At 41.9% G+C, this 18,060-nt stretch overlaps 1 protein-coding gene across 5 annotated transcripts in view; it reads left to right on the forward strand.

Moving 5' to 3' along the window:
* The window catches only part of RBMS1 (RNA binding motif single stranded interacting protein 1), a 209,494-nt gene that overhangs the window by 70,365 nt on the left and 121,069 nt on the right, over positions 1 to 18,060 (forward strand). For 3 of the 5 annotated variants that reach the window (XM_082658123.1, XM_082658120.1, XM_082658122.1), the window contains exon 1: positions 7,911 to 8,309. The exons of the other annotated variants lie outside the window; for them this stretch is intronic. In XM_082658123.1, coding sequence (XP_082514249.1) covers positions 8,241 to 8,309 — 69 coding nt within the window. In that variant the 5' untranslated portion in view covers positions 7,911 to 8,240. Of the gene's footprint in view, positions 1 to 7,910; positions 8,310 to 18,060 lie in introns of those variants that run through there. 5 annotated transcript variants of the gene reach the window in all.

Consider the following 18,060-nt stretch of genomic DNA (forward strand, 5'->3'; position numbering starts at 1 on the left):
GAGGATGCCTGCCCTGCCTCCTTCCCTGAGACTTTAATGAGATGTACAATAAAGCGTTTTATAAATTGTAACATTTTATAATATGCTATGATATAATATGATATATATGATAGGTCTGAAAAATGTTTTCAGCTATTATCTATTGCTTCCTCCTAGTGCTTCCTCCAACTTAGGAGAATTTAATAGATTTTAACATTCAATAATCCTTTAGTTGAAACTTCATCACATCTGCCACTAGATCAAATATTAGATTGGGAGGTGAAGGAAGGGTGGTGCTGGGAGGATCTGTTTAATGTGTTGTCAGCATTCTCGGAGTGTTCTTCATAGTTTGGAATTAGGAATTGCTGATGTCATGGTCAGTCACATTGTCATGACAATATCAGAATTTCCTCATTTGCCTTCTCTTCTCTTGGGGAGTATCAATTTGCCACAGGTCTGTCATCCGTTTGTCCCATGTGTTAAGTGTATTAGATAACCCAGAACTAGTCATTCTTAAAGACACTTCGGGTGGAGAATTTTTAAAAGCTCCTTATGTAGCCCACTGCAGTACTCTTAACTAAATATTCTACTGCTGGAAAGTTTGCCTTCATGTGTCCCCAACTGAATAGAAATTTACTTCTAATTCTGTATTTTGTTGTGTGAACCTTCACATTTATAATTCAGGGGAGAATAGAAAGCTTTTCAGCATCCTTATTTACTTAAAGGATGTTATTAATTATTCTGTTATCCTCCTCTTCAGGTGAAATAAACTAATGTAATGGTCAGCTTAGCAGCTAAAGAGAAAGGAAACTGTTTTGTTGGGGTTTTTTCTCTGTATTTTGAATGCTTTAAATCCTAATTTGTGCTCTGGATCCCAGGTTTTGCATAGACCTTAGTTATGTCTCCAGACATTTAGGAATGTCTTATACCTTTTATCATTCTTGGCTTATACGAGGGTTTTGTTTGTCCAAGGTATAGTTAGATGTTCAGTCTGTACTATCCAAATTTTCTAACAGTTAAATTTTACTCATGGAAAGGACACAGTTTTTCCAGGTTTGAATTTTGTTTTTCATGATTTAGAGGTTTGGTTTTTTTTTTGGCTCTAGTTTTCCAAAAATTCTGTTGATTTCCTAAGTACTTTTTGTCTCTTCCCAAGTCATGTAGCCAGAGGTGGATGTGATTAGCTGTTTCACAGCACATCAGCCCTTCCCTTCCTTATCTCAGCTCTTATCCTTTATACATAGTTTGATCACTACAGTAGATGATTATGTTACTTCCGTCTCTTTAGATAAGCTGTAATTGCAAAAATCACTTAATATCTTTCATAATTTGTAATTTTACTGTAATTCATGGAAAACTCATTGAATTATCTCGAAGTATTTTGAAAAGAAGCACTTATTTTCTTATAGGCTTGCTAAAGGATGGAGAATAACAGCTCTAATACTATATTCCCACAGTCAAAGAATGTAGAGGATTGAGGCATCCATCCAGGTAAATTAGGAAAACAGTAATCCACAATAAATGCAAAATGGAGCTTCTCTTTCTCCTGGTTTCCCAGATAGTTGACTCTCCTTTATTTTGTTATAGAATTTGATCTACAGATACAAATTCAATATAGTGTAAACCAAACGAAAACAAAAATCTTGAATTTTTAATTCATATAGCTACCCCCAAGATTTTGGTTTTTGGAAAGAATAAGGACCCAAGTACTTATTTTTATAGAAAAACATAGGAAAAGAAGTTTAACGTACAGAGAACCACTATGCCAGAAATTTGAGTGAGATTTGAATTTTATTAACTATTTTGCAAGAACAAGGCTGTAGCTAATTTATGAATAGATGATATCCAAAATTTTTTGAGTGTAAATTATTTGTTTGGAATTTAGAGGATGTTTTGCCACAGAGAGAAATATCCTAAATGATGAATAGGATGTTAGTTGTCCGATAAGCATGTATGAATCCCATAATGAAACTAATCTCTAATAAGATTTTCCACTATTTTTTGAGTGAAATTATATTCTCAGTTTCAGTTCAGGATTCTGGAAATACCTTTCATCTAATCACCATCCCAGCTTTTAGAAGATAGTTCTTTCTGCTTCTCTCCCAACTTCATCCCACCAACTATCCCAGGAAATAAAGCTGGTGGTTGTAAGAGAGGAGTTATATTTTAGCAACTATCAGTTAAATGAGATTTAGGAGCTAGGTTGGGTCAGAATATGTATTTGTACTATTAACTATATGTTCTAATATTGGAAATTTTGCCTTTATAATCAACTGAATGGAAATTCAATGTAATTTCATATCTTTTTAAAAGTGACTCGCCCAAGGTCATATTCATGGTAACTGAAGCTCAGATACACACCCAGGATTGAGCTCCTATGTTTTTCCCTATGGGGTTTGGGCTTGAACCATAGATCATAGTAATAATAACGATCACGAGTGTCATTGGAGCTTGGAGACTTGGAGTCAGAGAGACCTAAGTTCAAACCTCAGCTCCATTATGTATTGGATCTGTGGCCTTGGAAAGGTTGCTTAAGCCTCTGAGCCTCAGTTTTCTCTTCTATAAAATGGGCTAATCATTCTCTAATGGTGGGTATGTGTGTGTGTGTGTGTTGTGAGTGAATGGGGGGCAGGGGAGAGGAACCTGCTGAGAAATTGCCTAGAATATAGTAGTTACTCAATAAATGACAGGTATTTATTAGTCCATTCAGAGAAGCAGCAGCAGGGCAAAGCCTATTTCTTCTGTTTTGTTCACCAGGATAGGTTTAAGAATCATTAGAATGTTGCTTTTGGTAAGACTCATCAGAATTTGGCTTTGTTTATGTTGTTCTATATGCCTTCTAGGATTATAGCTATAGAGCTATAGTTTTATTACAGTGGTTTCATTTTTATATACATGTGATTTTATATGTATCCAGGGAGACTTTAGGTCTAGAACAAGAATTATAAAATTTAAAAAAACCAAAATAGTAAATAATAGAAAATATTGCTGCTCCTTTAGAAACAAGACACTTTATCAACTCTATTTTGTACCAGGAAAGAACAGAAATTTAAAGAATCTGCTGAGCTCATAATTTTTTTTTTTCTTTTTCTGTTTTGCTGGGAGCTAGAGGCTTGCGAGCTTTTAAACATAGGTACTCTCAAATGTAAACAATTTTTTTAGCGTGAACTGTTTACACTAACCAATACTATGTGGTTGTATTTTATTCCTTAAAGATTGTAATGTGAAGTAATGTTGGATGAATTCTTCCTCTTCATTCTTTTCTGTTTTTAATGTGATCCAAATAAAAATGGGTGCTTGAAATTATTTAGCAGTGATAGAGGGATAGACCCTGCTACAGGTCTATTCTTTTGTTGATAGAGGTGTTCTATTTTTATCTCATTGGACATCTTCTCTCCCCCTATTTTTTTCCCTTCTTTCAAAGCTTAGCTTTCCCACCACACTTTCTTTGTAGTAATTTTACTCAAAGGCTCCTCTCTTATATGAGGTTCAGTAATGCATGTGTTGGAATGGGGGCTCTCCTAGCCTTTTGATTTTGCTGCTGCCTTCAAGGAGCTCATTGATTAGTGATGATTTCAGCAGCAGTCACCCCAAATCTACGTCCTCTCTCATACCATCCATCTCTCTCCCGCTCTTTTTGTTTTTCTTCTCATCTTCACAGTGCTTCTTTCTGAATGTCCCTCAAACAAAACATTTATACAGCTGAGCTCCCCACACCCATGTTACATCCTGTATTGATCTCTCCCTGCAGTGGACTGGCATAGCACATGATTGTCTAGACCACTTGGCTGGCACTTATCACTTAATGCCTTGCATTTTTCGTGTCCAGCAACTCGGTGCTGTAGAGGTTACGAGTACTCACCTGGGAATTGTAGCATTATTTATAAGGCTTTTTTGAGTCCACAGCATTATAGTGTTGAAGGAGCACAGGACAGGGTCTTTTAACCCTAGCTAAGCCTAGGTTTAAACATTTACTTGCTACTTCCTTGCTCTATGGTTAAGTCAGTCAGTCTTAACTTGTTTTCCTCTCATCTGTAAATGAAGCCTAATAACCCTTCCAACCTCATAGCGTTGCTGTGAAAGTGAAATGAGATGTGAAATTTATAAATGAAAGTCTCATTTTCAGAATGTTTCTGTGGGACAAATATCTTCTCAATTCAAGAGTCTCAGATTGCAGTTATACAAACACTTGGGAGTAGCCAAGTCTCATCTGCTCTACAAGGCTGCAGGCTCCTGCATGTACTGATGGCTCCATCTTTATTATCCTCATTCATAGCCCCCTCCTGCCTCACAGTGTGATCTCTGATACCACTCACAGTCTTCCCATTCATACAGAAATGGCTCTGGTCCAACACACAACCTCTTTAAAGGAAACAGGACAAAAACAAATGTGGGAGAGAAACTTGAGTTCACCTAGCTCTTGAAACAGACCTTCTGTCAGACTTTTTTTTTCCTTAAACCTCTTAGAGTTAAGCCTTAGAAAGCGTCTTCATTCAGCCATTCAACACACAGTTCTCCTTACCTAAATTTGCTCTTTTTTTTACTTGTCAATTCCAACTACACCCTTGCTCCTGCTCTTGGATGGTCAGCCAGCCTTACTAACATCAGTTATTTACACAGTATACCCACTTAAGTCTACAAACCACCACTCTGAAACCTGGAGACACAATAATGACAGCTGCCATTTATTGAGTTTGGTACTTTTGTTGGAGTACCATAGATACACTTAAGACCGTCAGGGAGGAGTCTGGGACTCAGGGTAACTGACTTGCCCAAAGCCGTGTGGCTAGTAAGTGGAAAGCTGAAACGTGCAGCCACCAAATCTGTTGGGCTGTTTTAATTTTGTTCCTTAGATTGCAAAGCCCAGATTCACTTAAGCTCTCTGAGAAAGAGGGGTGGGGCTGGTTAAGTGTACACACGGAGGGTCTGTTGTCAGTCGCAAGAGCCAAAGCAGCTTCAGGGACTCCATCTCACGGCCAAGTGCTCACCCGCTCCTGGCATCTGCTTGCCTCTCCGCTTGCTGCCAGTCAGCTTCCTGTTACTCATAGTTTCTGCTTCCTCATAACCTTGCCTTGCATATGGTTTTGGCTTTTTGTGGCCTCAACTCTACCCCCTGGCACTCTTGCAGTTTCTGCCCCTTTCCTAACTGGAGTTTTCTGAATTAAATTCCCAAGGGTGAGGATCTGATTGGCTCCGCTCATTTTTTCAGTCCCAGCCATGTCATAGGTCACTGGCCTATCTGTGGATTGGCTGCCCCTGGGTCAGATTCCCACAACTTTACCCACCAGCTGAGCTGCGGGAGGAGGATGTTGTCTGACCGCCCAGGCAGCAGTCTCAGTTTCCCTTTCAGGAAGATGAGCATCTACAGGGCAGATTCCAAAGCCCTAATTCTTACCATGATAACTTGCAGTTTCTCTGGAATGTTTCCTTACTTTGTCTTAAAACATATTTGTTTCAAAGGTCAATAAACTTTCCCAGATGAATCTCACTAGGATCTATTCCTATAATCATTTATAACTAAGCACTTGTGAATATCTATAATTGAGTATATATACATATATGGTTTCATGTTTCTGTTATTTCTCTTAGGTTGGAATTCTTTGGGCTTTAGTGACTTTGTTACATTTTATATTTTATAGTCTTTGAGGGTGGAAAATCTGTCTTCTCCTTTCTTTGCAATGCTTTACCTACTTAAGTGCGTAGTACCTACCTAACTCTGGAACTTCTGAACCCTGGCTTGTAGACATTGTTTTTAAAAATATACACCTTGAGTTATCTCCTTTTATGTCATACACTATATAGAACACTTTGTTTTGTTGCTATTTAGATATCCTTTTTATTCTTAAAAATAGTCCTTTTAATATTTTTAGTATTCTTAGTATATTTTAGTATCTAGTATTAGAATTGCTCTTGTATTCCAATTTAAATTTTATTATCACTTAAAATCATGTCTTATCCCTGTAAAACAATTGCAGGGTATCAAATCAAGTCTTCCCATTCTAGAATAGCACAATATCCAAAGTATCATGACCTTAGAGAAGAGCCATAGAAAAATTAATCTATGCTGTTCTTTTGTGGTTTAGACTGTGGTTTCCTAAGAGACCAGTCATGACAAGTGAGGTTGTACATGGAATTTTTTCCATAGATGACAGGTTTGAACTGCTGGGGTCTTGGGCATTAAGTTCTCAGGAAAAGGCATCTATGACTTGAACAGTTCTACTTAAAACCTTATATTTTATACCTGTGGTAGATAACTTGTGGTAAAAGGTCCCTGTGAGAGGAGGCAGCAAAGGGGCAGCCCAAACAATCGTAAATGCATGCAGTAGCCCGAAATAGCATATATATTAACACAGAACTGAATGTTAGTTGTATTGTTTCTATTAAATCATTTTAAAGAACAAATACGTTTCTGTGAATGTTATCTAGCAAGTTCGTACTTGCCCATTGTGCACCTAGTACTGCACTTAGAGTAAGTTTGCTGCTGCTTTTTTTTTTTAATGAAGAGTTAAGAATTTTATATATATATATATATATATATATAGTTTGTGTATATAGTTGTTTTCAATCAGGTGTGCTTGAGAATGTTGGGAGCCCTTCATCATATGGAGGTGGCTCCCTAGGTCAGCAGTAGGAAGGATATCTAGGATGGATATTTTTTAGTTCCTTGTTGCTGGAAACACCCTTGAATGGTCACAGCTTTGCTAGAAGACTCGGTTTCCATAGGGGACACTTTGTTTTCCTTATGGCAGCCAGAAGTTGAGAGCCTTCACTTCTTAGCCGAGTTAGGCTTTTTCATTATCATGGCAGATGGCCCTTTCCAGGAAGGCGTTAGAGGCCAGAGGCCAAGGAAGAACGCTGTAATATTGACCGCTTAGTGCGGTAATATAACCCTGTAATAGTCACTGCTGAACAGGCCAGCTGTCCCAGTGGCCCATCCACAGACCGCGGGGCTCTTGCCGGTGGGACTTGCTGTAGAGGCCGTCTGCCTTGCACAGGTTCTAGGCTAGATACACTAACGAACGCAAAGGCGATCCAGAAAAAAAGGCGGGGGGCATCTTGAGTCGCCTTAATTTCAATTGAAAAACAAAGGAAACTACCTCCTCACTTTGTCCCTGTTTTGCAGTTTCTGTGTCCCTTCAATAGAACACATTTGTGTCGCATCTCATAATTAACATATAGAAGGATCACACACTTCCAGTTTTCGGGAAGGCTTACTAAACCGATGGATTGAAATGATTTTCGCTATTTGACTTTGGCATCTTGAAGGTAAGCTTGCCAACTCTGGCATAGGAATGAAGTACGAACTTTACCGTGCGTTTTTGCGGTTGGGGGTGGGGAGTGGAGACATTTTCTCTGCTAAAATTTTAGCGTGCGAATTGGGGGAACGGGGATTTGCAGAGGTTTGATGGAAGGCTGGTTTGTTCGTTGAAGTAGGAGTGATTGCCCGCACCTTTTCTGGGGAAGTGGACGGTCGGGGGGATAGTTTGGAAGGGTGAAAGAGAAAAAGAAGACTTGGGACCAGTTCGCTTCCTACCCAGGTGTTAGCGTGATCCCCGGCGCGGTGCCCTGAAAAGGGGCTTCGAGCCCGGGTGCAAAGCTGCCGCGGGTGCTGAAGCCAAGAGCCGAGGGGGAAAAAAGAAAAGACGAGGGGGGTGGGTACTCCAAGGAATGTGCGGCATGCGGGGAGCCAGACCCAACCATTGCACCAGAGCGGGGGCGCCGGTGGCTCCCCGGGCCGCGCGGCCCCCGCTCCGGCCCCGAGCCCGGGAGGGAGCGCCCGGGGGCCAGCCGGCCGGCTGGGCGGCGGGCGCGGCGCCGGGCGGGAGGGCGGGGAGGCGCGGGTGGGCCTGGGCGCGGCGCGAGGCGGTGCGCGGCCGCCTCCCCGCCCCCGGCCGGCGCGCTCTCGGGGCGGTGGTTGAGGCCGCGGGAGGTGGGGACGCGGCGGCGCTGCTCCTCCGCTGCCGCCGGGAGAGTCCGCGGCGCCGCCAGCTCCGCGCGCGAACTCCCGTCCATGGCACGCAGGGCGGCGGCCGCCGGAGCTGCCAGAGTCCTGCCTGCCGCCGCCGCGCCGCACTTTTAGGAGAGTCCGGAGGTCGAGGGCGGAGGAGAAGTCAGCCCGGAGCTGCAGCCCCCGCCGGCCGCCGCCGCGCGGCGAGAGGGAGTTCCCAGAGCGGCCGCGGCCCCGGCCGGCCCCCTCCCTGCGCCCTCCCCCTCGCAGCGAGGCTGCCCCGCGCCCGCGCCCGCCGCCCGCGCCCGCCGCGATGATCTTCCCCAGCAGCAGCGGCAACCCTGGGGGCAGTAGCAGCTGCAGGACGCCCTATCGCAAGCAGGTGAGGCGGCGGCGGGGATGCCGCGGGGAGGCCGGCCGCCCCGCTCTACAAAGGGTGGCAGCGCTCGGCCGGACTCCGCGGTCGTCCTCGGAGGGACCGGGCCGGGCGGTGACCTTGTTTCGCAGGAGGCGGCCCGCGGGGACGGCTCGGGCCGGTGACCTTAGCCGGGGAGATGCCCTCGCCTCCTCCGGCCGGGCCGGGCGGGACGCGGAGGAAGGGGAAGGGGCGGCGGCGCGGCGAGAGCAGGAGCGCGCCGGGGGCTTCGCCCAGCTCTGCAACAAGTTTGGGTTTTTTTCCGGAAACCTTTGTGTGTGGAAGAGTACGATAATAAGTCTTAAGATTGGGATACAACAATCTTCACTTGGAACCTCAAAGAACCTGCCCGATTCGTACGAAACCCGGAAGACGTGTGTGTGTGTGTGTGTGTGTGTGTGTGTGTGTGTGTGTGTGTGTGTGTGTGTGTGTGTGTTCGTTCGCGCTCGCTCCCCCTCCCATTGATATATTAAAAAAAAAGAAAAGAAAGAAAAAGAAACAGGAACTTCTACTGTCACTTTCTCAAGGTTTTCAGTTTTCAGCAGCACAGGGAAATCCTGTGACATCCTAGTTGCAGAGATACTTGGATAAGCCTGAGTCATACACATGCCTTTTCCTATTTTAATACCGTTTCATACATTTTTTAACAGATTGAACTCCAAAGGCACTTTAGTGGTTAGATCAAAATCCCCTGCCGGGAAAAGGAGTGGAGCTGGAAGCTTATAGTCATGGCCTTTTGTTTTGTTTTTCATCTTTGTTTTTAAAAGAAGGTTACTGAAGCCATGTTGTGGTAAATCTCACGGAGGCTTTCAGCAGCAGCATTAACAAGACCTAGCTTTAAATTATGTAAAAAATGTGCAGGTCTGTTTAGAAAAGGTTAAACTGATTTAGAGGTCAGTGGCAAGATGCTTGTTGAGAAAACAAAAACACGATTGCAGATATTTTTCTTCCATTATCTCTTGTCTACATCCTTAGCCACTGAGACAAATCAATTAAGTTATTATCCCAATAATGATTCAATCAAACTGTATCCTTCCATGCAGACCATGGCTCTGTTAAGATCATGACAGATGACAGTGATGCCTGGTGGCTTTCCTAAAGGCGTTCACAGGATTATTGATTATGTTTAGTCCTTTTTGTTCTCAAAGTCATTTTGGGGGGTGGGGTAGGGAGGGCACTCTTACTATAAGTATATCTGAAAATGATGCTAATTTTCTGATACGATGACTGTCAAAAAGTATTGTTTTCTGGTGTTTGGTTCTTTCACTTGTTAGCTTTCCCTTACAAAGACAGTAAACACACCTGGTCTGTATGCCCTTGCTTTCCAAGTCAATGGAACTTTTACCTGGTTTAAGAAAAGCCCCTTCCTTTAATTTTTTTTTTAAAAAAAATCTGCATTTGTGACTTGGCTGAAGTATATACTAAAATTTGTCAAGATTCAGAAGCTGGCATCTCTAAAATCTCTTCATGTGGCCTCATTTAAAATAAATGCCCTCAGATCCAGTACACTTGCATCGACTTCATAAATGAAGCCAATTTACAATAAATATTCTCCTGAATCCTCCCCCCGCCCCACCTCCCTCTACCTGAAAAGATGGCTAATTATGTAAGGGCCTTGTGTATTCATTTATTTGTTGTCAGAACCCGGTGGGGTGTTAGCTCTGAAATGGGGAAAAGGCTCTGAGGGCGAGGCCTTTTGCTGTGAGGGGCTGGAGGTTTTGTGTGTGGAGGGGGACAGCCTGCTGGTCTGGAGCACGCTGATAAGATGCTCTTCTTTTCACTAGGCTCTCCTTAGATTCAGAGACTAAAAGGGCTGACTGAATCAGAAAAACAAACAGACTTTCTTTTTTCTATAGGCGAAGAAAGAAATGAATGTGTAGGCATTATACAGACACAAGACCCCGGGTACCAGTGGTATTTGAGTCAAAGGTTTCTTTTGTTAGTATTTAGCCATTCACTGGGAAAGCACACTTCCAGCAAGGGGACCTGGTTACCATGAGTGACTTTGTGATCTCATCCTGGCTTAGTCTAAATGGGAAGTCTAATTAATGCTTTTTATAAGATTTTGTGACATTAAGCTTGCACCTTTCAGTTCACGTTAGTTTGTTCATTTTGATGAAAGAATAGGTCCATTTTAGGTTTATAAGGCAGTTTGATTTTAATCTAGAAATATATGATCAGCTGTTAGAGCTGATTTCAGATAGTTTGCCTGAAGAAAACACTGAATGCGAGGAATACTTAAAAATCACCTTTGGAAAAAAAAATAAGCTGGAGTCACACTTGTATTATACATATATATTAATAGTGGCAAACCATCACTGAGCATCTTATAGCCTGTGGGTTGCTGAGAACCACCCAGCTATAGGTGGGTTAACTCATTTAGTCATCTTGACAGCCCTGTGAGGTAGGTAATGGTAATATCTCCATTTTACAGTTAAGAAAACTGAGGCATAGATTAAGTACCGTACTCAGTCTGTATGACCCAAAGTGCAGAGCCAGGCTTTGGCAGTCAAGCTCTTAAGACAGCCACACTACGGCAGCTTGCTTATTACGTGCACATCTCAATGAAAACTCATCCAGAGCTTCTCTGCATCACTGCCCGTCACCCTTCTAGTCTCAAAAGTCTGGTTTAGGGATTCCTCCCACCTATCTGGGCCATGGACAGGTGCAGGGAGGTGGTGGTGAGGAAGGAGTTGCAGGTGAAGGAGGATGCTGTGAATGACATGGACGGTGGGTTCGTGATATTTGGGATCGGCATTGATGTTAAAGGATTGCTTTACAGAGTGATTGTACGATTTCTTCTAAAAACTTTACAAATATAGGAGTCAGCCAGTTTCAGTTAAACAGAGGTGGGTGGTGCTCATTCCCCTCCTGCCCCACGTTGTGTATCGAGGACGTCAAGGAGCACTGATCTCCGGCATCATTTAGGATTTTCCTGCATCACAGGCCTATGAGCATGTTAGAAATACATCTGCTCGGCTCAGGTCAGAGTAAGATGCTTTGAGTGGGTGATAACCTAGACAAAGATTGTTGGTTCTAGTCTCAGTGGAGAAATGTGTATGGCCTATGATTGTTGACTGTGACGTGCAGATGCAGGATATTCGTTAAGCAAATCCAGTCTGTATGAGAATACCGCCACAAGCAAAATGAAAGCCCTTTAGTAGGACTTATGTAGTTGTGAAAATATTTTTAGTATGTCTCAAAAGAAAAAGTGCTTTCCTTTAATTAGAGAAGATAAATATTTCCATTTTATTTTGAATTCTTTTATTAGCTACTTTCCCCTTCCTGTTTCCTTACTTCCATTTCGGAACTGCTTTTCTTGAAGTAGTTGATTCAGTGATGTCATATACTTGGTTTTTACAAATTGAGGTGTGTAGCAAGTACTTTTTTGCCTAGTGGTTTGCAGTGGGGTCTTTGGGGTTGGGGAGTGCATATAAGAATTTTCGTGTGTGTGTGTGTGTGTGTGTGTGTGTGTGTGTGTGTGTATGTGTGTGTTTCTTTTCAAATGATCTTGCTGACCAATAGCTGTACTTGTTAAGTGTTGCTAAAACTTTTGATGAGTGAAGTACTTATCTCCCCAGTTTAAATAGATTTACATAGTTTGCTGCTTTCTTGAAGATTAACTGGGTGTAGCTGCACGTGAAGAATTCAACAGTGATTCAGTGTTTGGCCTTGTTAGAGGATGACATACAAAGCTGTTGATTAATCCTCTTCAAGCAGTTTCTGTTCACAGCAATTTATGTGTAGTAGATTGGGTTTTGTTAAAGTTTGAAGATTAAAGTGTTCAGAGAAATGTTTAAATGAACACTGTCTGAGCCAGTCCCAATTTGTTGTCGTTTTAAAAGAAGGTAAACCTACTCAAGCCACGGAAATTGGAGGTTTAGGGGAAATTAGCAGAAAATTAAATTGGTATACATAAGAAGGTCTTGTCCTGTTTTGGGATTAGGCTATTTCAGTGTGTTTGTGATTCAGTGGTGCTTGCGCGTCAAGGTAACCGTTTGAAATATGTAACCATGGCCGTTTGAAAAGTACGGAATTCGCCATCATCAGTGATCGTCCAGTTTTTCCGCTAGGCATCCCTTTTGGCATCTCACTACATTTTCCATAGTTCGCTTCAGGTTTTGAACACGTTTCTCGTTTTTGTTCTTTCCTTCCTTTTAGAGACTGCTGTCAGCTGGGCTCATCATATATTGGTAATACTTTCTGAGCCCTTTCTTGGGGTGGGCGGGGACAGGGGGAGTCAGTCTTTCCAAGTTTCTGAGAATATATTTCCAAAGCACTCTGCCAATAAATAAATATTTAAAGATGTATATGATATCCCTTCCCAACCTCAGCTATATTTAATCTTCACAACATCCATATAAAGTGGGAAAAGGTCAGGAATTTTGAGGCAGTGAATTTAAATGGCCTAGTTGGTGAAAGCTCAGGTCTCTGGAGTCAAGGGTTCTGTCAGCTACCAGAAAAAAGAGAAGGAAGCTCGGTCCAGAACAGCTGTAGCCCCACTACACTTCCCTTTACTTGGCCTCCCAAAGACATGTGGCACACAGAGCATCCCAGATTTCAGCTTTGGGAATTGTAGCTTTGTAATTTATTAGTGTTTTTTGTTTGTTTCATAAAGGCCTTTGCTCTAGGGTTCTCAGATAGCGTGCGGGACACCAACTTAAATTGGAATTTCAGATAAACAATGAATAATATTTTAGTATAAGCACGTCCCAAATATTGTGCGGTACTGTGTGTTTTTATTTGCGAAATCCAGCAATCCTATCTGTGGGGAACCCAACTCACTTTTTAAAACGAGTTATAAAAGAAATCGTAATTATAAACCATATTATTCCCGTGTTTTCCTCCAAAAATCTTGCCTCTTAGCATATTCCTTGAGCCCTGGTAACGCCGATTTCACATCTTAACTTCTTTAACCATCACTCAACCTAATTGAAAGAGACCCCGTCTTAAGTTCTGGCTCTGTGTCTTGCATGCTTTTTCACTTAACCTCCCAAAGCCTCACTTTCTGTTAAATAAAGATAATAGTGCCCACTCCACAGGGTTGTTGTTGTTAATCCTTCTAAGGTGTTATTATTATTAATGTCCCAACAGAGCAAGCAACAGCGGGTGGTCCTGGGAGGCTCTGTGTGATCCTGGGAGACCTTGACACAGCCTCTAAGAATGGACTTTGTTTAGAAAGTGGGGGCAGCCCCCAAAAGGGTAAGGATCTGGAGCTTGAAAACGAGACTGTCAACCACATATAAAAAAAAAAAAATCCAAAAAGAAATAGAAAAGAGCATCCCACCATATTTCAGAACAGTTGTTCCTGTATTATGCTCTTGTTAGCAGAGTTTGCCTTCCCTTTGGGGAAAGAAAGCCTTTCAACCCTCTGTTCTTTATTTTATGCAAATATATGATTGGAGAAGGAAAAAAAGAGCATTAATCACTCTTGATGAAAAATGCTACCTTTTAATTTGCTCGAAAATGGACGGATTTGATTATTAGTATATGCATGATGATTTCCTGAATTCTTTCCTTTGTCTTGTTGGTTTTCACAGATGCCATCTTTGCCTTTCTCAGAAAAATAAACATTGTTTTTCTCCTTGGACATCTGTAGGTGTTTGGTGGGTGTTTGTTTTTAAACTCGCATCTGTAGAGAATGCTTTGCTTTAATACATTCTAAAAGCTTAGTAAATTTTAAAATAGGATAGACATACCATGAGGAAGGAAGTCATAAGCTTTTCCTGAAATTAGGACAAGGTGAAAAAATTAAATGGAGCAGACTAAATTCTGTATTAAAATAATGAATCAATGTAGCTATTGTTGTTTAACGCCTATTAAATGGCAGCAGCCACAACAGAATTTGGTGTTAAACATAGCAGTGCTCTAATAGATAGAAATGTACTTTGACTCCACTTTATTCATTTAAACATACGGACTTACAAAGCAGTGTAACGTAAACTGGGGAAAATTGTATTTGCATTTGTTAATTGTGCATCCAATACAGCCTCAAAAAATGCATGAATAAAAAAAGACTGGAAGGAAATATGCCAAAATATTAAAAAGTGTTTTGCTCTGTTGGTAGATGGAATCACGAATGACTTATTTTTCATGATTCTCTTTACATTTATTTTTCGGCCTTCCAGTCCCCCTTGTTCCCCACCTGAACGTGCAGTCCCTTCGGTTATCAAGAAAAAGATAAAGTGAAAAGAATATAGAAAATTGTATTATTTTTAATGTTTAAAAATTGCAGTGAAAACCCGATTCTCATGTCATTGAGAATTTCAGCATAGCATGTAGGTGTTACTTGTTTCTGTGCCTGAGCTTTGAGATACAGTCCTTTACTATTCTTTATGAATTTCTGTTTTTATTTTTACTGCCAATTCCTGTATCACATTTTTGGAAATCACCTAGTTCTGACAGATAGTTTTTGTATGTATGAACTTAGTATTTTCCCATTTTATACATACTCGACAGGACTTCTGTACTTTTTAAAAAACATTTTTAAGACACCAACTTATATGCGTCAGCAAGGAGAAAATGTAGCTATATATATGGAATTTCATATGCTAAAGTATTTTTCACGGAAGGAGTTATTTTAAATATTGAAGAATTACCGCTGTTTTCTCTGTTGTCATTTGACTTACAGGTGCATTTAAATACAGCTGTTTGGTGGACAAATTCCCCTTCATATAATTTCTGTATTGAACGTGAAAAACAAAGACTGTTCTACCACTCATGTCATAATCCTTTGGATTTATTTTATTATGAATACTCATAGCTGCCTTCGTCACACACGTCCTTTTCATTGTAGCTTTTTGAAAGGGCAGTGGGGTGAGAGGCGTGGCTTCCTTACAGGCAGCTGTCATTTATAATGGGACAGTTTCTGTAAGAAACACACAGTACAGATCATGTCTGCACTTTAGAAGCTGTTGTTACTGTGTAACCCAGGGGGGATTTTCAGTATATCAGGGAGTTTTGGGTGTGCTCTGTAGAGGCTACAAGACTTCAGAGCGAAAGGAGGAGAGAGCACTGAAGGGAGGAAGAAAGAGGTGGGGGGGGTCTGAGGGAGAGAGAGAGAGAGAGAGAGAGAAGGAAAGCAGTATTGCTTTGTTAGCTTCTCACTTTATTAGTTGACGCGCCACTTTACAAAATCTGTTTGTTTCGTTGTTTTGATGCCCTGTAGGTTGGGTGCGATATGTAGCCTCATTGTTTTGTATTATCTGAGATTCTTAGATCCCATTTTTTTCTGCATAGTATTCCCATCACCTAGAATTTCCTTTCAGCTCTGTTCTAAAACAAGATCTCTGTCTCTCCACTTCCAGGAACTGCCTAAAAAAACATCACCCTTTTGGAAGACCATTTATGATCAACCCAACCCTATGTATTCAGATATTCTAGAAACAATGTTGTCTTCACTTTCTCTGTCTGTATTCTCAGTTTTATAAGTCAAATGCCCAACAGGCCAGCTCCAAGGGAGTGGATATGTCCTTTTGTTTAACTGAAAGTTTAACAGCGACTCAGAAACATTGAGTCATAATTACTGAGTGTGTAGCATAAGTTAAGTTGGGAATGTCATTCTGGAGGAAGTAAACGGGTGACACGCAGAAGGTACACTGTTGCTCGTTAAGGGAGAGGCTGGGTGGGGGGAAGCCAGTTTAGCTAGCACCTCAAACAGCTGAGAGATGGTGAGGACCCAAAAGAAGGCAGTTACATTGTGGACAGGAGGAACAACCAAATTTTATAGACATTGGAGGACATAAAGCCCCTAAAATTGTATGTAAAATGTGGCGTACACCCGCTGTTTCCTGAGGAGACGTTCGTAGCTTTCATCAGTTTGCAGTTTGCCGAAGGGATTTGTGCCCTCCAAAAGAATTTATGACTGCATGTGGAAATGGAGGAGGACAACTTAAAGATGGTGCCAGGATTTCTAACTCAGGAGGCAGGTTGCCTCATGGAAGGTGACGTTTCAGGTGGAAGGAACATTACAGCAAAGATTTGAAGATAGAAGACATGGGCTTTTCTAGGGGAAGATTGAGAAATTCAGGTGAGCTGTACCTCAGGGTAGAGGTTGGAGGACAGAGCAGGGATAGGGTCAAGCTTGCTGAAGTGGATGCAAGGAGAGCCTGAGTTTAAAGGTGTTGTAATAGTTGAAGTAAAGCTGTGAAATGGAGTAACGGCAGTGTGAATGTATTAGATGGGGTGGATTCAAGTTATTGTACAGAGTTGGCGATTGCTTGGGTGGGGAGTGGACAGTGTTCGTAAAAAAAGAGTCCTAGGTCTCTTGTCTGAAATGATTGGAAAAATAAAAAGTTTCTGCAAAAGTACTTGCTCTGGTCTCAGTGATTAGGTGGAATCCAGCCATTCTCCTATAAGGATCGTCTACATTTTTTTTAGGCGTTAAATTGGGGGCAGGGGAGTGCTAAATTCTACTGGTTTTCAAAGTCCAGACACCAAGAATACAAAAGGTCCTTCTGTATCCATGTTAGTCTCATAAGGAAGAATCGTCCAGCCCTGAAAGGCTAGTAGCACCCAGTGCGAACCACATGAAGTACTCTTTTTGGATCCAGGAGATTGTTGTAAATATTTTTTTTTACTGCCACCCTGGGATTGTCTTAAAGTCAGTATAGAGGCTGTGTCACATGGGTGTGTAGATTTCCATGTTTGGCCTGGATCCTCACATTCTTTGGAGTGGAGTACTTATCCAGCAGATCTTTTTCTTGATAGTATATGTCATCGATAACATCTGTAGTATAACAAGTGCATTGGTTATATTAAATACTCCCACCTCAACAGGAGTATGAAAGACGGCAGGTTGGATGGTGAACGGGTTAGAGAATTCACCCTACCACAGTAAATTAGTTTCTGAGGAAAAGCCATAAGCTTGGTTTGACCATTTTAATTTGGCCACGTGAATCACACGTTACCACCCTTCCTACCAACCAAGTGCAGGCGGGAATTTCCAGCAAGAAATACAGAACTAGAGTTTTGGGCAAGAAGCTCAGGACCTCCTGCAACTTAACAGGTGGCACATTGGGAACAGGTTAAAGCAGTTCAGGAAGACAAGGTGTCCAGAAGAATCTGGAGAGACCTGGGGAGCATAGATTCTATAGTGGGAAGGAGGAAGGGCCTTAGGCAAAGAAGGGGAAAGAAATGGCAAAATGCTGGGAGAATCAAGAGAGTATCACAGAAGCCCAAGAAGAGCAGAGTTTCTAGCAGAGCTGGTCAGCTCTGTTAAGTGTTGCCTAGAGGTTAAGGAAGGTAAAGGCGAAGTAGAGGCCATTGGAAATGTCCGTTGGGAGGTCTTTGAAAGTCTTTGAGACAGAAGTTTCAGTAGAGTAGTCTGTGTGTGGTGGGCAGGGAAGGGAGCAGGGGTGAACGTGGTAGAAAGTACATTCCAAAGGGTTTAAGGAATGCATGAGTGAAGAGGGTGTGTCTTTAGAAAAACTGGGTGTCAAAGGAAAGAGTCCCTTCAGACAATCTTGAGGCAAGATTATCTTAGCATCTGACTGGTTGTAGGTAGAGCAAGGTGATAGAAAACAGGGACTAGTTGGAACTAGGTCTTTTTTTTTTAAAGAAAGATTGAGGTTAGTCTTACAGGAAAGGAGAGAGTTTCCTGACAGTGATACAGGAAGGAGGAGATTGATTATGCTAGAGATGTTAGGAGGAGGAAGGAGGCCAGTGAAGCTCAACCTTTTAAAAGCCTACATTTCAGTAAAGAGGTTAGGTCGTCTGT

The sequence above is a fragment of the Grampus griseus genome (genome assembly GCF_964374135.1).
Source record: "Grampus griseus genome assembly, chromosome: 7".
Taxonomy (NCBI): domain Eukaryota; kingdom Metazoa; phylum Chordata; class Mammalia; order Artiodactyla; family Delphinidae; genus Grampus; species Grampus griseus.